Below are 26,141 nucleotides of genomic sequence, written 5' to 3' on the forward strand. Positions count from 1 at the left end.
AAAAACAGTAAAATCTAAGGCAATAGTTAAAATTAAGAATAAAATAAAAGAGAGGTCAAGAAATAAATGAGTTCTAACAGACTACAGTGACATTACAATTGCCCCTGTAGAGAATTTTTTTATCTTGTTTGGAAAGGAGGTTTACACAAGAATTATTATTAAATTTGTTCTTAGTTAATAAATGCAGGGTGTGCAACATTCAGTTTCACTGCAGAATATTTTTATTTCTTTCAGAGGATTACTTTGCTAACCAAATAAATCCTCATAAAAATACTAATGAAATCAAGGAGGTTTCTATGAGAATGAGACTGCTTCCTTATGAAATAATAAAGAGCTTTTGTTGTCTCTTTAAGCAAGATGCAGCAGTACAGAAATCTTGTAACAATCTGTACTTGGACTTTCCCCATGCCAGAGAAAGCTCCAAGCTTGAATGCTTTATGTCTGAATATGCAGATTTATTTCCTTGTTTTCCTTAGTTTTTGATGAAGCTTAAATGCCACTTTAAAAAAAAAAAAAAAATTAAAAAAATCAAAAGTATCTGACTTCAAATTTATATATTATTTACCCATTTTTAGCAAGAAAAGCTATGACAAAAGTCTACTCAGACATCAAATATTTACAGAGGCAGCCATTGCCTGCTTATTGGAATTAATTCTGGATATTCTCTCATTCACAGGAGAATCTAGGAAATGTTTGCTCAGCAAAGCGACACCATCTTGCCTCCTTTTACAGCAGAAGACCATGTTACACTTCTGCAGCAAAAATGGGGCAACAGACACTTGTACTACAGCAGTTCCTCTTTTTCTCTTCAGACTTTTGCAATGACACCAGTTACCTGAGATGTAGGAAAGACCCCCTCACAGCTCAGCAGCATACTGTGTTCCAAGTTCTTATAGGAAGCTCACTTCTGCTCTTGTAGCTAGACCAGTCACTGTACTACCATGGATCTGGAGCCAAGACAAACTGTTAATCTGAAATAATTTTTGAACGGTATTGTCCACATTTTAAAACTAAATAATGGAAAGGCCATAGCATTAAAATCCATGTAGCATCATCATATACCACCTGCATTTAAACCTGAGACCTTAACTTAGACATGGCACCTTCACCATCTCAGCCCCGTGTCAAAAGAAGCACCTAGTCAGGCCAAAAGGCAGACACATTCCAATACTGTGAACCTTAGAACTAAGCAAATCCAATCTTTTAACCAAGCTTTGCCATATTTTTGAAATTTGCCAAAAATTTACGATGGTCTGTCCTGGCAAAATATGCACTCCACCACTTAAGTCAAATAACATTTGATACTTTTCCATAACTAAACAGTGAATTTGTACTTTATGCATTATTATTTTTTACTGAAAATAATGCATGAGGAATATTGTACCAGGGAGAAACTATTTCTGCACATCACATTCTCCTACTCCTGCAATGACACAGAAGACATTTTCAAACATTCTTTCTAAACTGGACGTGGGCATGCAAAGTGGAATTTCATTAATGGTGTTCTAGGTGGGATGAAAACCAAACACAAAATAGAAGCCATTCAAGCTAGCAATATGTTCAGCTGAAGAGCAACGCATATCACGTTATCCTCAGTCCTGAGCAGTACGGGTTTTAGATCACAAGTGACTTGCCTCCTGTCAGCACACCGTATCCTTTTACTTCACAATTAAGACAAACTCAGAGATGCAACACTTAGGCAACTTCGTTGCCTCTCTTGCAGCACTCCTTAAAATTTTAAGTCAGGGATATTTTAAGCAACCACAATGTCCAAAAGGTCCCTGCTTCAGTGGCCCTCTTCACTAAACAATTTCTTCAGCTGCAGTTGTATAAAGATACCAAGCTGAGAGGAAAGTACAGAGAGATGCACAGAGGTTGCAGTCTTAGCTGGCTTATGTCTGTATATATAATATACAAATCAGGACACACCTAGAACCGCTTCTTGAGTTCCTTCCTCTTCTTCAGCCCCATGATTTTGCATTACTTTCTGTTCTGGAGACTGTTCAGGACAACTTCCAAATTAGAAAATTTTAGAATTATTCAGCATTGCCAAGTCATGTTTTTTGGTACCTTATCATGCCCAGCCAACTAAGGAATGCCATTTGGCAGGGAGGTGGTGGTGTTAACAGTATCATTATAGAAATGTTTCTTTATAATTGGAAATACTCTGCTTATTTTTAGGAACATTAAGCAAGATAAATCACAGACTATTTTTGGTAACAGTGTGACAGACTAGGACTAAATAATACTGGATGTTGATTAACCCTCTTTGAAGAGCAAGAGTGCATCAGCCCCTGAGAAAAAAAGCATATGCTGAGTCAGCTGTAGTGAAGCCAGTCACCTTAACCTCACTGAGTTTTAGTGAAAGTAGAAACATTTCTCTTTGTTAGTACTCTAGACCAGCCTAAATAACAACAGAATAACAATCTCAGAGCAACTCAGGTTGGGTGTCACTTTTTTAAGACACAGATTAAAAAACAAACAAACAAACCACCAAACAATTAAATTTGCACACAAAGCCAGAAGCAGAACCAGAAATGGAAGCCGTTGCCCAAATCATAAACCAGTTCTTCATCATTATCATATGTCTGGATAGGATCTTTTTCCTCCCTGTCTATTACACGGCTGTATGCAGACCACAGAGAAGAGGTTGTAGTAGTTTCGATTCACTGGTCTTTCTTCCCTTTTAGAAAATCATATTTGGTAGACAGAAAGTGTTGCACCTGGGACTCAAAACCCAGAAGAAAATAACTTCTGGCTCATTCAAGCTATGAAGTGTGAAGGACTATTAATTTATAATCTCATTTTAGAAGAATTCCATGTGCCCCAGCTCAAGTACGCACTGGGCAGAAAACAGACCAGATGCCTTGGCTTATTTTGCACCAAGTCTCCAAACTAGAGTCATCCCAGTTTTTGAAGAAATGCAACATATAATTTACAGCATGTTATCAACACATATTTAAGCTCTCTACAGGAAAGAAATTTCATTCTTCTCCCTTTTGACTAGCCCCTGTGAAAATGAGTGAAATCATAACAACTTTCTGCTTTTGTATAAGCGTGCAGAGCTCAATCTTTAGTTCATGTGTTTGTGTTACGATGGTAGGTAGTCTATGCAGCATTTCTAAGATAGTGAAGGAAAGTATTAAATCCTTTCATTCAGACATTCTTGAATTCAGAAATGAGAAGAGAAAGGTAAGCAGTTGAGATAAGATACAAAAGCATGAAAAAATAGAGTGGTTAAAAATGGAGTCAGCTAGACATGCAGGGCAGAGAAGTTACAACATGAGCTGCAAGGAGAAGTTAAGAGAGTGTGGCATTAAGGTCTGCTGCAGCTGCAAGCCAGACAGTTGGTGCTGTAGCAATCAGCCACTTGAACCAGCTTCAGAAGAAGCTGTTTAGCACAGCTGGCCTGGTAAATGATGAAGTACAGCAGCCCTTTGTGCAACAGAATTTGACTTGAAACCCAGCAGCCTGCATAGCTACAGATGGCAACCAATAGAATTCATTAATTTGCCAAAATATATATATATTTCAAAGCTTACCCCTCCCCCCCCCCCCAAAAAAAAGCAGACATTTCATTCAGCATTTAAATAAATACCTCTTTACTAGCACCTTCCTCATAAACTCCCTTTCCAAGAGCAACATCAATATAAGGAATGTAAAACTACCTTAACAGCAGTACAGACACTGACAGGATAGTACTTGTGCATATCTAAGTGACAGTATTAATAGTCATGAACAATGATTCAGGGCATCAGAGAGCCTTTCTGGATAGATCACCTACAGCACATGCTCTCAAATGCCTTGTCTCAAGGTGCAGTTCCACTATGCCTTGTTCCAGAGACGTCTCAGTTATCACCAGCTCTGGCACTGTGCTCCTCCACACAGTGTAAGCACACTGTGACTTTGCAATCCTGATGTATGTTCACTATTCTTAGAAGTAAAATTCAGACATGCTCTGAACTATTGAATTCTTGAAGAGATAAAGTGTTTTCAGGCTAGACTACGGCCAGTCTCTTGCCCCATTAACAAGGGTATATGCAGCTTCCCTTCAGCATGTTACAGTTTAGGACTACTCAGACCACCTCTCACAGGTTATCTTATCAACCTTCTGGACAACAGAGGGATGAAAGGATTTCCTCCAGAGCATGATGGCTGTTCAGACTCCCTTCCCAAAGCCATCTTGGTCTGAGCTCAGAGTGCCATAAAAAAATTACAATGAAGCAGCATTGCCTGGACTATTTTTCAAAATGCTTCATTCTATTTGCCACATGCCATGCCTAAATTATCAGTCTGACAATCTCCTTCTCTTCCTAGCAGTCAAGAGCTCTGAGGGAGAAAAAAACCAAACATTCTCAGTATTTTACAGTTTGTATACTAGCTTTCCTGGTTTTCATTCTCCTGTACCTGCTGCCATAGCACATTTTAGATACTCTCCAATGACATCCTTGACAGAGCATTAATTCTCAAGTTTCTCTTTCACAATTCTGGCACTTCAGTTTCCCCAGACACCTGCTACCGGCTCTGTCATTTCTCCTATTTAGTTCCTCACTGCCCAGTTTCATGGCTTTTTATTATTTCACTAAACCCTGAGAATACAGACAATAACCCAAAAATGTCTTACCACTTCAGTTAATTTGCCTTACATACACTTTATAAAAGTAATCAGATGTTTTTCTAAACCTCTGATCTGGCTGATATAATTAACTACCTATATCAGTATTTATCTTCCTCATCTCATTCCTCTGGCTAAGCCGTTAGCATTCTGTATTATCACATGAAGAAATACACAGCAATACACTTGCTGAGCTGGTGTTACACCCCAACAGACCATGCTGAAACAAATACATTTACACTGTGAACTCTGATTCAGGAAAGTGTTGGTGGTATCAGTTCCACCAGGATGAGAAGGACTCTGTTCAGGGACATTTCTGCTCCTAGAGTGCAGTGTTAAGCAATTCCAGTTATGCAAGAAACAGAATAGAGCAGTCTTAACAAGATGGAAACACATAAAACCAGAAAAGACTACTGATAAAAGTATTCTTCCTGTACCTGAGCAGACAGCAATTATTATGGTCAGTGAAGCAATGCACATTACCAAACTGTGCTAGATAAAAGATGCACCAACCATTTTCCTTGGCTGTAGATATTACCAGTCAGTGAAGGAAAGAAGTAATTTTAAAAGTATTGGGTTTTCAGCATTTTCCAGATACTAAACACATCATAATATGTGCAAACATCATCAGTGCTATAGAAAAATAACCTCATTTTAAGACATCCCTTTCATTTTGGAACCAGAAAACTTTGTGAATATACACAGAAATGTCAGCTGAGACAGAATCATATTTAGATTTTTCACTGTTTATTTCACAGAAAGGAAGGACCTAAAATGTTTCTCCTCTCCCAACCTTCTTTGCCCCTTGCAAGTCTGTCAGGGCCAAATAACCCACTCTTCTAAGCATTCTAACTAAGGCTTCTTGGGTACTCCCCAGGGTAAATCCACACTCTAAACAGGAGGACAGACAGTGAAGCAAACTTGTCCAAGATTTAACCCAGTTGCAGGAAGAAATGAGGAAGGAGTGCAGAGTATACAAGCCCCAGAGGAAAGTCAGAAACAAGAGCAGTTTGCTAGTCTGCAAAGAAGCTTGCTCCCTTGTGCCCTCTATCCCACGGTTAGGATTAGAGCTAGATTAAAGCTGGCCAGTTACAAGTATCTCTATTGCAATCACTCTGGACTGCTGGAAGGGGCTAAGATTAGCAGACCAAGCAGCAGCACTGTTCTTCAGAGTCATTATAGCTGTCAGTTGGCTCCAACATAGGTCACTGTCTCCAAGGTAATTTGACCTCAAATGCTTTCAGTTTAACATTAAATAGTTAGTCTGTCTGAAGTAGCAACTGCTATATTTCTGTGTGCATGTGAAACAGATGACAGTAAAACTGAAAAGCAGAAGTGCAGCTTTTTACACAGTAGGTTTGTCCCCAGAGAAATAAAACACATTTTCTCTGCAGGTGCTAAAACCAGTTTGCTCAGAAACCCCTTCATGAGAAAATCCTACTCAGTCTGCTGTTTTCATATCTTTGCCTACCCCACAGTACATGCCTACACATACAGCCTGTTTCCTCTAGTGAGCCTGAAGACAAACCTAAATCCTGATCAATTTCATTTAAAGTTACATTTTCAAATACATCTACTATATGAACGGTTTTGAATATGCCATTTAGTATCCAAAGTGGTAACAGGTTAAAGCTTTAAGAGTTTTAGGTTGGTTGCTATGATTATTCCAAAATGAACACTGTGGGACTGAGTCTTTTGACCCACAGTGGAGTCTTTAGTGGGGAGACTAAAACTTCTGAAAGCTAATATTATTTTAAAATAGTTAGGACAGAAAACTGTCACAACAAAATGTCCACATGTAACTTTTCTTGTACAAGTAGTATCTTCTAGCTCAAAACAGCTTAAACGCATCCTGGAAATGGAAAAATTCTGTTCAAATGGACTAGTTAATGACAACCTGAGAGCAATGCTTGGAAAAAACAGGGATGTATTACTTTAAACATGAAACACCAGTGTTTCATCCATTTACAGCAATCAGTAAGAAGTAAATACAGAGAATGTAATGAGAACTCATATTTCATAAACTCCTGGTTTCCAAATACCAGCTATGGGACACTGAACAGCAAGTACACACTGTATCAACCAGAATAGGAATTGGAGGGAAGTCTAAATTGACATAATTTAAAACAATAGAGTTAGTGTTCTTTAGACCTGGTAGCAAGTCCAACAAATTTGTATTCAGATCCATATGATCAAGCACAAAATGCTCCCAGGCAGCATGTGACAGTCTACTGCTAACTCTCCGTTTCCCTCCCTCTTCATCCTTCAAGCATGCTGCTTTCTACAGATATTCTGAAAGCAGAAGAGATCAAATATATACAAAACAGTTTAAAATAGAAGGTCTTCAGGAAAAATCTGAGCCTGTGGCATGTACAGTTGGTGGTACCATTTGGGGCTATTTTCATTAAACTTCTACATCCTCAAAAAACAGAACTGCAGCAGTCATTTCCTGACTTCCACGTGAACACACTGATCAAGCCACATTCCTGCTACTGACTACATTTATATTCACACTACATTGCTTCCATGGCTGGACCTCTCCTTTTTAGTGCTATCCCAGAAGTAGCATGAAGTCAGAGCTCAAGGAGTAGATTCCTTTTTCAACCAGAGACCTTTATGTATGAATAGATATTCTCTTTGAAGCAATTATCAGAGTCTGAGAGAGACTGAAGATAGCATGTAGATATAGGCAGGGAGAAGTACCTCTGAGCTAGGTGAAATACTATCATCTCAAGAGAGCAAAATCAGACATTTTGAAGTGAATTTTCAATCATTTTATATATTGCTCAGCAGAGTTTACATTGCTGCTCTTCTGTTCGAACTTCCTGAAGGGAAAGCCAAGCACAAGATCATGAAGCTGTCTTTTAAAGAGGAAAATGTGCAACATCTTGTGGTTCCCCACACTCCCCAGAAGGGGGGAAGTTAAAATGAAAAAATACACTAGCTACTTGGCATGCATATGAAATCCACTTGAAGAACTCTTTCCTATAAAGAACCATTGCATCCTTGATTCCTGAGTACTTCTAAGAACAAATTCTAGCACAACATTCTCTTATTAATGTTGGAGAGAAAATGTTGCTGATTGAGAAGGGGTTAAGAAACAGGTTTAATAGCATGACTGAGAGGAAAAGTAAGTCTCACATGCTCATGCTATGAATCAAATGGAAATTTGGTTATCAAAGTGGTTGCTTCAAATCAGGTTTCTCAGCTGTATTATATACACAGAAGGCACTAGGCTATCTATGAGCATGAATTCCATCTGCAGAAAACAACTTCCTCTTGGAACAGTCATGTATAGCTCATTAAGAACCTTCGATGCAGTACTGTCTCCTCAAAGCATTAAAAATATTTACTGTAAATTGATATTTTAAATGAAGCTATTTTCATTTATTTTTATTGACCATATCATTGCTAAATTTTTATGTTACAGTTTAAAAATCTCTGCCTTTTATTCCAACAATGTGAAATCTTAGAAGGTCAGAAATCTAATTGAGAGCCGAGGTTGTACCTATACACTGGCTTGGACTTTTCACACACTTTCCTGCAGCTTGATCGCTCATCTCTCCTATGTGCCTCAGCTCCTGCGTGGGACACATTCCCAGGGTTTCTTGTCATGCAGAGAAGGTCATGGGCAGATGCTGTTGCATCACTGAGCCTCACCCCACTATGCAGTCAGGATGTGGCTTCAGCTGTCAGCCCAGATCAGGAACTCAAACAGGCCCCTAAGTTCCCTAGCCTAAACACAGTCATAATCTTTAATGCACATTAAGACAATGGTATGACTGGTCTCCATGAAAAGGTCTTATCACCAAATCAGAAAAAGTCATCAAAGGAGTCAGAGAAAAACCTTCAGCCATGAAAACCATCAGTCTTGTCAGTAATATCAAACTCTGGATTTTGCCTAATGGTTTCTCTACAATGATTGGCTAGAAGATTCTTGTCCTGATCTAGCCTCACCACTTACCAAGAATTGAAATGCTTCAGACAAGTCTTTCAATACATTATTTCTCTTCTATAGTTTTCTATCTACTCAGTGGAGCAATGTAAAACCATGAATGATCATAACAGTAGGGTATAGAAAACTGGAGCCCTGAGTAAACAGGAAATATCTGGCAAATCACAACAAATTTTTACCAAATGAAGGTAGGATACTCATAGTCTCGCACAGAGTTTATTCCACTGAGTCTGATTTTGACCATGCCTCAATGACCTCACAGCTCTTAAACAGAAACCAGAACATGCCACCAGAGTGAGGCAGTATGTACAAGGAATGAGCCAGAGGGGAATAAAGAGCAGAAAATAGCAGAGGGGATAAAAAATAATTTTAGTTTCTAAACATACAAGAGAAATATTTTTTTTATTATTTTTTGTTATGATCATAAATAATTACAGAGTTGTATTGGGAGGATCAGACAGAGAAACCTGGGCTAAGCCACAACACTTGAAAGGATGGGAAATTATGTTGTAACAGTCAGTGGCATTTAGAAACTCTGTTTAAGCATTTAGAAGGTCTTTTCCAAAATTTCAATGGCATTTTGACCACCAAAAATACAAAGTAAACAGGTGTGCATACTCTATGGACTGTCCTGGCAAGGGAATTTACCAGTGCATCCTCCATCACCTGTGTGCAGTAATGGTGCCAGGAATTTATTCTGTATACTTTGTAGCCATACACAGGAAAATAAAGTTAGTATCTATCAATGCAATCAAAACAATAGCAGAGTGAATGTAGGTTCTTAAAACATTAGAAAGAAAATACCATTTATGTAAAGGGCTTCAATGATGATGCTCCAAAAGACTAATACTGGGGGAACACCACTGCAGAAAGCCTCATCCAATGTGTCAAGATCGATTCTTCTAAATCACCACTATGCTAACCACCCCAGGACCTGACCTTTAGTTGGGCAACATGGACTAGTCCAGGTTGCCAGACGACATCTCTGTGGGCAGCAGCACTTGGCAGCCAGGGACCATGCATCTCACATCCCTGTTGGCCCCAGATGTGCCAGGGAGCATGGAGGTGGCACAAGCATTCCTCATAACAAATTCCCCCTCTGCCAAGAATGGCATTCATGGCTGGGGAGAAGGGTTTTGCACTAACTATGGCCAAGATGCTATCCCACATGGTAAAACAAATCCCAGTTCCTCTTATGCATTCTTCAGATGAGCACATAGATCAACAAGGGACAGTTGCTGGGGTTACAACTACAAAAATAGCATGACATTATGTTTGCTGCATGGCTCAAACCTGCCACCGCCTACAGGCCCTCCCGGGGCTCCTGAAGAGGAAGGCAGGGTGTTTCCCAGAGTGGGGGTTGTGAGGCCTTGTCCCTCTCGCCAGTCTGGGCTCCTGAAGACATTATTCTGGGGAGATGAGTAACACTGGAAGGATGGAGGAACTGCTGCCACTCACTTGCTCTGTCCCTGGAGCAGGTCTGCTGGGCCCTCCTCATCCAATGAACTATGCAAAACCCCTTTTGACTAGAGAAAGGATCAGTCCAAATATATGTCAGATATTTGGGCTCTGAAACTACATGCAGAGCAAGAATAAGAGCCCTAGGGCTCTTTGGAGGAGCTTGAACAGGTTATTCTGTATTTAAGATCTTTCTTTAGTGGTTTTCCTCTATTGTTGCATCCAACCAAGCTTTCTGAACACCAGGTAGCCAGATAGGAGGTAGATTTGGAGGCAGACCAGGAAGAGTTGAGCGGACTGCAGCAATTTTCTGGTGAGGCTACACCATTGAGATCCAGATGGTTTTGATGCACATGTGCAGTTGAAATGGGGAAGAAGAGAGACTTCATTGCAACTAAACAGGCTTTGTTTGACTTTTGGGGGAGTGTGGCTTTCTTCTCTTCATTTCAACACTTTGCCTGCACTTGGCTTTCCATTGGTTTCCCAGGAACAGCATATTAGAATAAACTTTATTAGAATAAACCAAACCAGGTTGGAAGAGACCTTCAAGATCATCGTGTCCAACCCATCAACCAATCCAACCCACCCAAACAGCTAACCCATGGCACCAAGCACCCCATCAAGTCTCCTCCTGAACACCTTTAATGACGGCGACTCCACCACCTCCCCGGGCAACCCATTCCATAGCGCAATCACTCTTTCTGTATAGAACTTCTTCCTAACATCCAACCTGAACCTCCCCTGGCGCAGCTTGAGACTGTGTCCTCTTGTTCTGGTACTGGGTGCCTGGGAGAAGAGACCATCATCAGCCTGTCTACAACCTCCCTTCAGGTAGTTGTAGAGAGTGATAAGGTCACCCCTAAGTCTCCTCTTCTCCAGGCTAAGCAGCCCCAGCTCCCTCAGCCTCTCCTCATAGGGCTTGTGTTCCAAACCCCTCACCAACTTTGTTGCTCTTCTCTGGACTCGTTCCAGCAAGTCAACATCCTTCCTAAACTGAGGGGCCCAGAACTGGACACAGTACTCGAGGTGTGGCCTAACCAGTGCAGTGTACAGGGGCAGAATGACCTCCCTGCTCCTGCTGGCCACACTGTTCTTGATGCAGGCCAGGATGCCATTGGCCCTCTTGGCTGCCTGGGCACACTGCAGGCTCATGTTAAGCCTACCATCAACCAGCACCCCCAGATCCCTCTCTGCCTGGCTGCTCTCTAGCCACTCTGACCCCAGCCTGTAGCACTGCATGGGGTTGTTGTGGCCAATGTGCAGAACCCGGCATTTGGATGTGTTAAATCTCATGCCGTTGGATTCTGCCCATCTGTCCAGCCTGTCCAGGTCTCTCTGCAGAGCCTCTCTACCCTCCAGCAGATCAACTCTTGCCCCTAGCTTGGTGTCGTCAGCAAATTTACTGATGATGGACTCAATGCCCTCATCCAGATCATCAATAAAGATGTTAAAGAGCACAGGGCCCAGCACTGATCCTTGGGGCACACCACTAGTGACTGGTTGCCAGCTGGATGTGGCACCATTCACCACCACTCTCTGGGCTCGGCCCTCCAGCCAGTTCCTAACCCAGCTCAGAGTGCTCCCGTCCAAGCCATGGGCTGACAGCTTGGCCAGCAGTTTGCTATGGGGGACGGTGTCAAAGGCCTTGCTGAGGTCCAGGTAGACTACATCAACAGGCCTCCCCACATCCACCAGGCGGGTCACCTGATCATAGAAGGAGATCAGGTTGGTCAGGCAGGACCTGCCCTTCCTAAATCCATGCCATCCATTCCATCTCAGCCAGGAGAAACCACTCTCTCTGGTGCCTTGAGTTTAGGAGAATGGAGAGATACTAGGTCCTGCCTGTGTTTTTTGGCAAGGAAAGAGGCAATTTATTCTTTGCCCAGGTTCTACGTGAGAAAAGAGAGCCACATCCCTTGGTACTAGTGACCTCAGCTAATTCTAAGCCAGGACTCTTCTTCTCAAGGAAAAATCCCAAGGAAAAATCCCAGTGCCAGTGTCATGGTAGGAGTCAACGTGAAGGGAAGATATATCCTGTGTAAGCATCCTGTAATAAGATATATCCTGTGTAAGGATCTGTGAGGACAAACATTTACCTCATTTTCTTATACTGTTTTCTTGACAGGCAAAAACAAGCCCTAATGGGATAGTAGGAAAGGGTCATAAGGGGTTTGGATACCAACTGCTTGTAGACACTGAAGTGAAGCAGCGCTGTGCATTGGCCGTGTGTGTATGGAAGAAAGCAGGCTGAGGTGTAATCAGTGAATAGGCCCCATAGTAGACAACAAAATCTCATGAACAAGTCTTGCATCATAGAAACTTTCTTAGGAGTAACTTCTTGGCAGCAGTACCAGTTTAAGCAGTCACACACTCTATTTCTCCTACCCCATGCTGCAACTTCACAAACGCCTGTGAGCTAAATCAAATCAAGGAACTGATGAAGTTAAAATTCCCCTTTTCATTAATTTTTGCTAGATCTTTTGTAGTGGAATCCTTCCCCACTCTTTTAATTGCACAGCTACAAAAATATGTGGGCTGGCAGACCACAGGAATGAGAGGTTTCTGCATGAACCACACTGTCACCGAGCCCTGAGCACAAGGGACTTGGGGACTGCCCTGAGCACAAGGCACCAGCAGCAGCCCATTGCCAGGAGCAGCAAGGTGACAGCACTGCAAGGACATGCTTGAAAGCCCTCTGCACTGAGCACTGCAGAGCATTAAAAAAAAACCTGTAAATGTTGAGTCAGGAAGAGAAAAGGCAAAATCAGCATGGCGGCACAAATGACAGGCTGCCACCAAAGATCTCAAAGGGAAATGTTCTGAGATTTCTGTGACAGTCAGGCAAGAGAGAGTTGTTGTGTGAGTGAAATCACAGCATGAGCTTACTGAGCAAATCCCATATTCTGACACGTGTTTTGCTTATATCATATCCATCCTATATCTAAAAATAAAGCAACACTGTATTTTATTTATGTCCACTTCTTCACATTGCCAGAATGTTAATTTTAACTAATTCAAAATTAATTTCATTTTCAAAATAATTTTTAGAAAATAAAACAGCAAATGTGTCCAGTTCATAATCAGATATAACACAGGGTGGAATTCCAGAGTTTCATGTAGTAAATGACATTCAACATGATTTTGTTATGCCTTAAAACCCATGAGCTTTATAAAATACCCCCAAAATCACTTTATTTTTTCCATTGTGGGCCCTTCCCAAAGAAATACTCTATATTGAGTGATTTTTATGTTGAAAGGAAAGCTTAGAGACCAAAAGTGTCATCCATGCCGAGAACAGTGCAACACTAATATCAAAGACAGAAATCTTGTGGCACTCTGTTTCCCCAGAGTCATCTGCATTAACCACAAAAATCTGCTTTATTGCTACATTTTCACAAGAAAAAACTACAGTCAATACAGTCTGGGAAGGAGGAACATCCACATGAAAGCCTAGCCCAAGTGGCAATGAAAATCTCCCCAGGAAATCGCTTTGGGTGTCCTCAAAACATATTGTATTAATCAAAACATCGTAGCATGACAACAAATAGATGTTTCTTTTTAAAAGAGAGTGAGTAGGTTCCTGCCTTGAGCAAACTGAGCTTATAAAATAAGCTGCAGATTAGCCAAAGACAGAAAAAGAGAGCAGCAAGAGTCATTCTCCAAAGCTGCAAAATTCAAATCAATTAGCACCTTGGGTTAAAGGCTGAACATGACAATTTCCTTGAACATAACTATTTTCTTACAAAGCACCTCAGAAACAAACAGCTGTCTACAAAGGTCATCCTTAAAGAGGAAAAAGTGGTTGAGCCCAAGACTAAGCAAAAAATCCCAGGCGCAGATATACCTAGACCTTATAAACCACACATCAGCTGCCTACACCTTGGCTGGGACCAGCCTTGCCCTGTGACTCTGGAAAGATCACAGTTTGCTCCTGCTTTAGTTTAAGAAACAGGGTGAGGATTTTTTTTTTTTTTTTTTTCCCTTACAGTTATAGTCAAAAAGATGGGGATAACAGAATGCTTTTCTCTAGCTTTACCGGAGAATCTCTGCAAAGGGAAAAGTTCCCACGGCAGCATGTTGCTACCTGCCACATCTTCACCAGGAAGTACAGGGTGGGGAGGTCAAAGGGAGCCAAGCGCTGCATCAATCCCCACAGCCTGCAAAGTCACCTGGGGCTAAGACAAGCAACTGAGAGCAGGTTACCTGGCCTCGACACAGCCCACTGAACCTTACCTAAATCTAACTTATTGTAAAGCCTGCCAGTGAACTGCCGCCTCGCCCTTCTCCGAGGTCAAACCTAAGGGAATCCGAAAGGTCTAAAGAAAGGAATGGATTAAAGCGTCCTGGAGTTTCCATTTCCAAACGCTCTACCTCGGCTCCGGTTCCTCAGCCACCTGTGCACTGCGCCAGACGGGACGGGACGGGACTGGATAGGACGGGGCGGGGGCGGGAGGGGCCAAGCTAAGCGCCCCGAGTACCGGGTCCCTCCTTTGCTAGCGCCGGCGGCTAGGACGAAGAGAGGCCGCAACAGCCCGGCACGGCAGTCGCCGCGATTTAACTCAGCGGAGGCATTGCTGTGGTTCTCTGAGTGGCGGCAGCACTGGGGAGTGGTACCGTGCCGTGGAAGGGGCCGCCCCGGCAGGTGCCGAGTGGGGACGAGAGCAGCGTGTCCCGGCGGCGGCGCGGAAGATGGACAAGCTGAACAAGCTGACCGTGCCGGCCGGCGAGAAGTTCAGGTAGAGTCTGTTCCACCCCAGGGGAGCGGCGCGGGGACCGCTGCGGGCCTGTAGAGGTGGCTGGGAAGAGGTAGCAGGGAGCCGCTTTCCGCATTGGAGTTAAGGGAGACGGGGACTGAGGCACAAGGAAGTTGGCAAAAGTTTAAGAGTAAAGCCGAGTTCTCGCTGGTTGCCAGGGCGGTACAGGGAAGTGCGGAAGGTAAATGCAAGTCTGGAGCAATTAATTGGACGTAGATTTCAAAGCAAAAGGTGCGTCTGCTTCATCTACAGTGAAGAATAGTTTTAAAGTGTCTGGGTTTGAAGCTGTAAGAAAACAGCCTTTGACTCAGTAAGATGTATCAGCCTTATGCAAATTAGAAAAATTTAATTAATTGCTTAATGGGTTATCCCGAGTCTCTATGAAGATAGCTTTTCCAGCTAAGTTCTGTATTGGTTTCTAATTCCTGAGAGAATTGGTGGAGCAGACAGAACTAGGAAATGGCAAATGTGCCTAAGTGAAGGACAGTAATGCTAAAAGGAGGGTTTGAGATGGGGGGGAAAAAAAAAAAAAAAAAACCACAACAACAACAAAAAAACAGAAGCTGACCATTACCAAAGTATTTTTAGTGTGACTCAGTTGCTGTGCTGGTGGAGTTGGTACCTCAAGGCTCTTTCATCGTGACTTTTTGTTTTCTGAATACTTTTTAAAAGTCCTGTTTCAGACTAAAGTAACATAGAAACCTCTTCTTCCTGTGAAAAATAGGAATGAAATACTGAAAAGCATTTCTTCTTAAATTATTCTTACTTGAACATTCTCAAGTCTCTTTTCCTCTCCCCACAAGCCTTCATGCAAATCAGAATAATCCTTTGTGAAATGAATTTTGATGGAATAGCATTTCTTGATGTCTACTTTCTATACTGTTGAAATCTTGGGGAAGGGGGGAAGGAAATGGGAGGGGGTTGTGTACTTGAAGAGCTGCAATGACCCTTGTATTCCTCAGCAGGACACACCTAAATAAAAGTCTAGCAGACTGCATCCTACAACCCAGGACAGGGTTCTGTGAACCAGGGGGAGATAACAGCCCATTTCCCTGTCATCTCACTTTAAATAGTCTAAAACGGCCTAAACTGTGTCAGGGCTCAATGTTGGTCTGAACCATCTATCCAGAATCACAGAATGTTAGGGGCTGGAAAGGACCTTGAAAGGTCTTCTAGTCCAATCCCCCAGCCAGAGCAGGATCACCTATACCAGTACCTATACTGCATCACAGGACAGTAAGCCAAGTGATTTGATGGAAACCTTAATGTCATCAAGACAGTTAGTGGTGTGTAAATAAATAAAACACACTCTCTGCTGTGGCAAAATTGTGGCTGGGCTGCATCTTCTGCACCTTTGCAAACAATTTAAGCAGGATTACTTTCAAGTATATAGAGAAGGTCTACATGTCATGGTTATAATGGTCCACAACTTGTTTGTGAACAGATTCAAATCCCTAAACGAGAAAGGCAGCCATCATGCCCCTACTGCATCTCTGCACTGGCTGACACTCTTCATCTTGCCTGAAGTTCTAATATTGTAGTAAAATAAGAAACAGGAGGAGGTAGCTCTGCTTTCCTGTATGATCTTGGAATATAAAAAAAAAATCTACCTTTTTCTCTCCTTCTCCTGGTCAGTTTGCTGCAGTTGTGCTAGGAACATAGGAACGCACACCTCTCAAGTGTTTTCTCACTACATACAGTGGAAGTGCATACATGCTTTGATATGAGCATCTTGAAATACTTCCTTAGACAGAAGCCTGAGTATTTTGCTACATGGTCTTACTACAGAATCAGGATTTAAAAGATTGAACTTTCCATGAGTACATAGTCATAGTACAAATTTAGGAGAGATGTGCAAATACAGGAAGGCATCAGCATAACATGGTGGCAGCCTTCCTCCTTTGAAACAACCAAAGAAAAACTTCTTTACTTTGAGGTGTTCAGAGAGGCTGTAGAGTCTCCTTCTCTGAAGGCTTTCACAACCCACTTGGACATGTTCCTGTGCAGCCTGATCTAGATGAACCTGCTTTAGTAGGGTGTTTGAACTAGATATCTCTGGAGGTCCCCACCATTATGTGAAAACCTCCTTGCACTATGTGACTTGCTGACAGTGCAGCTGACTTCCTGATATAGACTCCTATCTGCATGGAAGACACACAGATGGTTCAGTACTGAATGTTATATGAAAGAAATGGCTATGTTGAAAATGTACTTTCCTCCATAAGCTAAGATGCAGAGCCAAGGAATATTCCTACCAAACATAGTTTCAGTTGGTGTAATTATAGTTCACATTCTTCTAAAGACAGCTTTTATAAAGTTTCTGCTTTGTGGCAGCAAAAATCAAAGTAGCACTGCTGTTGAGTCAGTGTCTGAGAGAAGAGCTTTTGAATTTTTGATACATTTTTTTTTTAAGTGTAGACATAAAAAACTAGATATTATGTGGTTTTGCTAAGATCATCCATTCTCTAGGGGTATATTTGAACCTAGCAGACCTAGCTTTTTGTTGTATTAGGATGTCTTAATGTCAGATTTGAATTTTTAATATATTCCATATGTTTGTTTCTTGCAATAAGAAGAATACAGGTATTCTCATGTGCCTCTAACTGCCATGTTGTGGTATGAACATTGTCTTCAGTTAAGTCACTCAGCTTTAATATCAGTTGGATAGGAATGGTGGAACTTCATGGAATTTCAGTATTATTTTTATATAGTGTTTGGTATAAGGTATGCAAAGAATTATGCAAGTATTCTCACAGAGCATGTGTTCCAACAAGAATGAAAAAAGAACTTACATTCATTCCAAGGATTGGTTATTTATTGTGCAATATGTTAATTTATGTGGAGCATAAAATAAGTCGGTATTTGGTTTTCCAAAGTGTGGAGTGAACAGATGAGTGATAGCCATGTTGCCATGGCAGGCTTCAGTGTGCCTTGATTTCAGCCTGAACAGAGAAAAAGCATATGCTGCAAATACACACATGAAGAGATGCACTCATAATCAGGGCTGCTAGATGGCAAAGGTAACAGGAGATTAGCAACTCAAAAGATACAGCACTGAACTTGCAGTCTCTTTCGTGGTTTGGCTTCCTTAGACTGTGAGACTACTGATTCATGGTCTTCAAATAATTTCTAGCTGCTATATATGACTGTTAAAACATCTCTTCAGATTGATGCATTTTTTATTATGACCACAAACCTTAACAATGAGCTTCTGCTTATAGCTGTCTGTGGCTCTGTATCACAAAGTCCTTTTCAAAGGCATCATTACCATCACCACTACAGTGAAGGACAAACCATGGCATGAACCAGAATTGTGCCACATGCTTTCACTTGCCTAATGTCACACAGCCAACAACTTCCAGATTGCAAAAAGACTTTTGCCAATGCAGTTTCATGTTCATTTTGGATGACATTACTAATTTGCAACAAACCTCCAACCACAATTCACAAATGAAAAGCAAGTTGCGGGGCCATTTATTTGCAACATTTTTTTTCATATCCCTTGCTAAACAGGAGGGTTTAAGTCTTAACTCTACTGCAAACAAGAGGAGTTTCCTTAAGGCCCAAAAGTCCTTCAAATTTAGAGGTATTTATGGTCCTCACTTAATTTTTTACTGAGAAAGATAGCTTGACTCTAACTACAAGGTCTTTTCTTTACCAGAGGATTTTCTGTTACTATTTCCTCTTTAAAGCTTGTAAGCATAAAGTTGATTCATTTAGAAGTGAAACAATATTTAACTGTAAACTGATACCTTCCTTGTACACGATGTTTTATCATAAGCAACATTCACTTTTTGAGAAGATAAATGGGGAATACCAGAACACTGTAAGAAAATACTTTATTGCAGTAGTTCTACTAATTCCTGTGAAGAGTTAACTGTGGCAAACAGATTTGGAAACTTAAGCTGTTTATCCAAGTAAAATTTTAACATAGTTTATTGCATCAATGGACTTGAACAAGACAAAATAACAAGAATAAACTCAAGAAGGAAAGAAATTGAATTTCAAAGTAAGCTGGAGAATACTCTCCATGGCAGAACTGAGCACCAAAATCCACGCCCAGCTTCAACATCATTTTTCTTTAGTTACATAGACTATGGAGGGAAAGGATATGCAAATGCCCAGTTATTTGTGTACTGCTCAGTTGTCTAAAAGCCCAAATCAGAACTATTTCATGCACAGGATTTTTCTAGACCAATCCTTTCTAGGTGTTCATTGTTCCCTCTTCTTCACAAGTTATGGCTCTCGTGCTTCTCCTCTTCTACCTGCTCTGCTCTTTTCTTTCTGGCCAAAGTCTAATCTACCTCCACACTCAGGCCCTACGGACATAATAGGTGTGCAGCTCTTCTAGGACACCACTCACTGCCATTTCCAGCAGCTTTCTATCTTAGTTTTCAGTTTCTCCTGAGAAGTTTCCACTGCAGTTACTCTTTGTCACAACACCACCTTTTTTGGTGCACTCATATTTTAGTCCAATAAAATGTAGGCCAAAGGTAAGGTCATATGAAATCAGTGACAACAGTATGCAGTCTTTAAAGCTGCATTTCACTGGCATGGCAGAAAAGGAGGCTGCTAGCTACATTTGCCATGATGATGAGTACAAAAGCCCTTTTTGTAGAACTGTTTGGTCCAGTTTGCTATACAAAGCATGGGACTGTGATTAAATGATAAAGCTGTATAATCTCTTTCTAGCTTTCTGTCAGCTTAAACAGTTTGTGAATCTCTCTCACCTCTGGACTTTGGAATGGAATGAGATATGAAATGCAAACATCCCGAAATACCACCTTTCCAAATCCCTTCTTTCACCCTTAATGTGTCTTCTCCAGCCAAATCTTGCATTGCTTCTCCCTCTGATCTTGCCACAGAATATTATAGCTTCCATCCTATCTATATTTGTCTTCCTTTCTTCCTTTTTCTCTACACAAGCATTTCATTATAACAGTCTCTTTAGAAAGTTATTTTATTTGGTTGTTGGGGTTTTTTTGTTTAATTTTGTTTATTTTTTTCCCCTTGCTTCTCAACTTTTGTCCAGCTATGTCACCCTGACTGAACCAATCTCCAAGCTGCCCAAAAATTAAACAACCTCAAACCACTACTTTTTGTTCTTTCTTTAAACCTATATTTGCACACAGTAAATTATTCTCATACAGAATTTCCTGCTTATGGTGCTGCTTATAGAAAAGTGTGTTTAACTCTGATCTACCTGTGATTTAAATGAAAATATGGCAATGTGGACAAAATGATGTGGTGAAATATTGAAACCAAGGTGGAAAGCCTCTATACATAGTTAGCAGTGTAAGAGTATAACCTATTCACAAGATCAGCTATGCTTATAGAGTACCTTATTGCTGTCTACAACTACCTGAAGGGAGGTTGTAGCCAGGTGGCGGTTGGTCTCTTCTCCCAGGCAACCAGCACCAGAACAAGAGGACACAGTCTCAAGCTGCACCAGGGGGGGTTAAGGCTGGATGTTAGGAAGAAGTTCTTCACAGAAAAGAGTGATTGGCCATTGGAATGTGCGGCCCAGGGAGGTGGTGGAGTCACCATCACTGGAAGTGTTTAGGAGGAGACTTGATGGGGTGCTTGGTGCCATGATTTAGTTGATTAGATAGTGCTGGATGATAGGTTGGACTCAATGATCTCAAAGGTCTCTTCCAACATGGTCTGGGGTGGTCTATTCTATTCTGTTCTATTCTATTCTATTCACTGTTTCATTCTATTTGTGCTGGCAAAATTGTTCAGCCACTGGCATAGCTTCATATGCACACTCTTCCAAATAAATTTAGTTTTTCTAGTAACCTTGCAAAATAACTATCCACAGTAGGAGCATTTGCCAACTATAGCAATTATAGTGATACCATCTTAGGCCTGTGACTGTCAGTTCTTCAGCAAAAGCTGGTAATATAGATTGGATTTGAAGACTTGCTTTTTTTTTTTTTTTTTCTTTAATCAAGTAATAAACAACCCATAGCCAAGCAGGTAACACAGTAACTTAATTTTTGTGGCCCTATGGAAAATACAACATTCCAGAAAACTTGGCATAGCCATTTTTCACTGTTACTGTAAAACTATACCCCATATACTGTGCAGAGTGATAGATATTAATGCATAATACGACATTGCAGGGACCCAGTGATGTGGTGAGATCGCTAATTCTGGGATTGATCCAGAATAAAACAGTTTTGTTTTTTACAGAATGCACACTACATAATGCACACTACATCATAATGTAATATATACTTTTATTCTAGAAGACAAATAGAACAATCATAGAATATTGCAAAGAAAGCCATCCGCACCATTATGGCTTGTGTCAGGCATAACAGTGTTGGAAAACATGACAGTATGATCAAGGAGGGGGAAAGAGCTCCTACATTGTTAGAAATTGCTATAAATACCTATTTATTTGAAAACAAATATAGTTTTTAGTGGCTTCCTTTCTCACCTTGGAAAATGCTCCTCCTATTTATCTCTCTGAGAGCTCTCTGATAGTTTTTAGAAGCAAAGCATTTGAAAGTGGACAGTTGAAAATGTTGATCGGGAGTAACAGAATCAAGTTTTAGTTCTGCTTTTGCTGAAGTTAGTTCTGGAAAACTATCTAACCTGATGAAAGATCATGACCAATCATTTTCAGGGTTATGACAGGCCAGAAAAGATAGAGCTGGAACATGTTTAAACATTCTGAGAATTCCATTGTTTTTGCTTTCTGCTTAAAGAAGTGAAAGCTGGAGTTCCACTGCAGGCAAGTTTCAGCACTGTGACCAAACCTAGGGGAAAAAATAAGATTTCAATTATCTGCAGAACAAAAACTGGAAAAAATGACAACCTGTAGAGTTCATATGATTTTACTTAACTCTCACAATGTTACATTAACTGAAATTTTTGACATTTAAAAAATCTGAATGCTCCCTTTTAATTTGCTGGATCAGTATAGTTCAGGATTAAACTATGCTTCTGTTCTATAGTACATTACTGTGTGCACACTGCAATGAGGGAAACTTATGATGCACTCCATTTGATGCTATTTAATGGAAATGCCTCGATGCTGCTGCTTTCATAGCTGGAGTTTGACTGCAGGAATTAGTAAAAAGTAATTTTCAGCCATCTTCAGATGTCAGTCATCTTTTGCAGGTGATTTGTAAATCCCTGGTCATTAGAAAAGAAAGTACATTTCTGCTCACTAGGTAGGGTTTTTTTCTTATATGTGTTATGTAGTTTTTAAAAGGATTGCTGAAATAGAGGATTGATTTTCATTTTATATAGCATATTTTGTAGTCTAAGTACCCTAAAGCAAATGACAGAATTGGAAAACTGATGGAAAACAGTGACCAAAAGACAATATTTTTTTCATTTGGCTGTAGGGAACTATCTTAGATTTTTGGGAGACCATGAAAGGACTTTACAGACTGTGTAAATAAGTTTGTTTTGTGATAGCCATAGTAAATGACTGAGGGGTAAAAGAAGCATGGAAATTCTGTAAGCATCTTTATCCTAATCTGCTAGTGTGTACATTTTGGGCAAATTCATTTTCCAGATATAAGCAAATCCAGATGTGGAATGCTACAGGTTTATTACTTCAAGATAAATTATAAACAAGACAGTAAATACTTTAGAAAGACTTAAGATAATGTACCCTGAGACAGCACTATGAAAAACATGAGTATATATTTTTCACATTTAATGCAAAGGTAACTGATTGAAGAAGGCTATTAATACAAGTAGCTGTCATATATAGTTGAATGATTCCTTCAAGTCCTAAAATAAAGGCATTACGGGTATCTCTGCAAGAAGCGTAGAGGCAGCTCAGTGCTACCAGATCTGTAGTTACATGGCCAGTTTAACAGCATAAGTCTAAACTGCTGCCAAAAGAGTCAGTTCCTTTCTTCCACCCTCTCTGTGCCCCTGCTCACCCTGCTACTTGTCTCCACCCCCACACTGGTGCTGGGATTCCCATGACCACGTGATGAAGCTGGATACGATCCTGCTGATACTTAAATTACCAAATGAAAAAAGAAGTTACCTTCCCAGCTCCAAGTTCCATGACTCATCATAGTTGGGTAAGCACCAAGGGCAGAGAAGTGCAGAATTTCCACTGTGTTTGTTAGTTTTTGTCAGATGTGTCCAAAACATATGTCCATTATGCTGTACCTCTACCATTTTGATTCTAAACAGGTGGTAAAGTCACTTTAGTGGAAGGGAAATTAATGCTAAAGACATTCAGTATAATAATTTAATGTTAATGATGTTAATGGCATAAAATACATCTGTAGTTTTATAAGCATTACATTAGCAAAAACACATAGAAGAAATTAGTTTCTAGACTTCATTTACTAATGGGTAAGAAAAAACGAAAGTCAAAAAAAGTTACACTTCAGCAAGGAACAAGAGAGAGTTCTCATCTCCTTCCAGCTCAGTGACTCCTGTAGAGGAGCAGAGGGAAAAACCTTGTCAGACAATGGAAAAGGAAGTACTGGGCCATAAAGGACAATTTTTAAAACATGCTGAAAGTCCAGTCTTGGGGGATTTTCTTTTACTCTTATTCATGCTGAGCAAGTATGAAAAGAACCAATAACACAATACTTTTAAAAGAAAAAATATGGCTCTACAAAAAAGCAATGCAAATTAAAAGCATTCTAAAATGAGTGATTCTTTTAACTTCTAACATCTACTCAGTGTATCTAGAACCTATATACACAAAAGCTATGTCACAGTATCACAGTATCACAGTATCACAGTATCACTTAGGTTGGAAAGGACCTCGAGGATCATCGAGTCCAACCTGACACCGCAGACCCCATGACTAGACCATGGCACCAAGTGCCACATCCAATCTCCCCTTGAACGCCTCCAGGGTCGATGACTCAACCACCTCCCTGGGCAACCCATTCCAATGCCGAATGACTCGCTCGGTGAAGAACTTCCTCCTCACCTCGAGTCTGAACCTCCCCTGGCGCAGCTTGAGACTGTGTCCCCTTGTTCTGGTGCTGGTTGCCTGGGAGAAGAGGCCAACTCCCTCCTGGCTACAACCACCCTTCAGGTAGTTGTAGAGGGCAATAAGGTCACCCCTGAGCCTCCTCTTCTCCAGGCTAAACAATCCCAGCTCCCTCAGCCTCTCCTCATAGGGCTTGTGTTCAAGGCCTCTCACCAGCCTTGTTGCCCTTCTCTGGACACGCTCAAGTGTCTCAATGTCCTTCTTAAACTGAGGAGCCCAGAACTGGACACAGTACTCAAGGTGCGGCCTAACCAGAGCAGAGTACAGGGGCACTATGACTTCCCTGCTCCTGCTGGCCACACTATTCCTAATGCAGGCCAGAATGCTATTGGCCCTCCTGGCCACCTGAGCACACTGCTGGCTCATATTCAGGTGGCTGTCGATCAGCACACCCAGGTCCCTCTCTGTCTGGGAGCTCTCCAGCCACTCCGACCCCAGCCTATAGCTCTGCATGGGATTGCCATAGCCAAAGTGCAGCACTCGGCACTTGGACTTGTTGAAAGCCATCCCATTGGACTCTGCCCATCTGTCCAGTCGGTCGAGGTCCCTCTGCAGAGCCTTTCTACCCTCTAATTGACTAACATCTGCCCCTAGCTTTGTGTCATCTGCAAACTTGCTGATGACTGACTCTACCCCTTCATCCAGATCATCAACGAATATGTTGAAGAGGACAGGGCCCAGCACTGATCCCTGGGGGACACCACTGGTGACTGGCCTCCAGCTGGATGCGGCACCGTTCACGACCACTCTCTGGGCCCGGCCCTCCAGCCAGTTCCTAACCCAGCACAGAGTGTAGTGGTCCAATCCACAGGCTGCCAGCTTAGTCAGCAGTTTGCTGTGGGGGACGGTGTCAAAGGCCTTGCTGTCACAGAACCAGCCTTAGTGACTTGTGAATACTTTGTCTCTACAGGTAAGCTAATGTGTTTAAAGTTTAAGGCTGTATCTAGAAGCTCTGCTCTGTTTTATTTGGCTGTTGGAGCACTATCTTGTAGAGCAAATTAAGACCATTATGCATATAAATGCACTTTTGTTAGGAGTTAGGAGGCTGTTTAGAAAAGCCTCCCTTTTTTCTAATGCACACAGCACCTCACCTTCAAACTACTGAGCCCACGAAGTTTCACAAACATCAGCACACCATTTTTATATCCTATCACAGTAAAGAAATTTTTCCTAAAAGCCAATCTAAACATCCCCTGGCACAACTTCTACCACCTGATACTAGGAAGAAGAGATTGACCACCACTACACCACAACTTCTTTTTAGGTAGTTGTAGAGAGCAATGAGGCCTCCCCTCAACTTCCTCTTCTCCAGATTAAATAATCCCAGTTCCCTCAGCCATCCTCATAAAACTTGTTCTTCAAGAGGGAAGAGGTGTTCAAACTTTAAATTACTTCAGTTGTTACGTATTTCAGTACTTGTACTAAAAAGCGCCTGGCCATTGCTGCTTTCTGTTATCCAAAACCAGCTGTGAAGTACCCAATAGTAGTAAAGTAAGACAACAAGAACCAGGTCTACTGTTCTTCTCTGCTAAATAAAAGAAAGGGGGAAAAAAATACTGTACAACCTAAGCATATTAAGTCTTTGGCATTAATATATTGACCATGCATTAGCCTTTATCTAAAATAAGGAAGCAGTTGTACCAAATAGTTGGTGTCATCAGTAGGGCCTTAGTTGTCTCAGTCCTGCCGATAAATCTGCACAGAATTCCTGATTACCACAAAATTATTATGCTATTTAATTGCACATTAGGACTGATTTCTGTCAAAGATATCTAATGCCTTTACTTGCTACATATTTTCATTTACTCAGTCTATGGTAATACTTACTAGTATGAGATTAACAGCTTCTCTATGAAGATTGAGTAGAGGGCATACAAAGATGAAAGGTATGAGCAATATTTAGCTTTTCTATTCTTCTGTGTGTACCATGTGAACACACACCTGCTCTAATTATGGGGTTTGCTTTTAGACAAAATATGGGATGACTGAAAAGTGATCAGACTTTAAAGAAAAATCAACACTCTAAAATTATTTATAGTCATTTCCTCTTGTGCATCTGATGAACATGGCAGAATGAAATTTGTTGCTCCTTCTTCCTCTTGGATAGGTGCCTCCCCATAAGCAAGCCCCTTTCAATTGTTCTTCACAGCTTTGAGATAGCTTTACTCATAAAGATCAAAGGCTCAGTGCCTTGAACTGATGGTTTGGTGTCACAGGTTACTATCTCCAACTCCAAATCTCTTCCTCTCCTGTCATGAAAGGCATTGCAGGGGGTGAGCTGTAATAAGCTCCCAGGGTGGATGAGGGGCAGTAAACCTTTGTCTTAGACCAACAGCAACTGAAGCAGCTTATCTGACTGCATATTTT

The 26,141-nt window shown here is 41.2% G+C and overlaps 1 protein-coding gene across 8 annotated transcripts in view; it reads left to right on the plus strand.

The window, feature by feature from the left end:
- Nucleotides 1–26,141, plus strand: part of BLNK (B cell linker) — a 100,957-nt gene that overhangs the window by 39,043 nt on the left and 35,773 nt on the right. The window contains exon 1 of one of the 8 annotated variants that reach the window (XM_068139624.1): nucleotides 14,106–14,764. The exons of 6 other annotated variants lie outside the window; for them this stretch is intronic. In XM_068139624.1, coding sequence (XP_067995725.1) covers nucleotides 14,718–14,764 — 47 coding nt within the window. In that variant the 5' untranslated portion in view covers nucleotides 14,106–14,717. Of the gene's footprint in view, nucleotides 1–14,105; nucleotides 14,765–26,141 lie in introns of those variants that run through there. One more of the 8 variants, XM_068139626.1, reaches the window with a different exon arrangement.

The sequence above is a fragment of the Melanerpes formicivorus genome, unplaced genomic scaffold (genome assembly GCF_026170545.1).
Source record: "Melanerpes formicivorus ecotype bairdi unplaced genomic scaffold, bMelFor1.0.p_v2 SCAF_6, whole genome shotgun sequence".
NCBI lineage: Eukaryota > Metazoa > Chordata > Aves > Piciformes > Picidae > Melanerpes > Melanerpes formicivorus.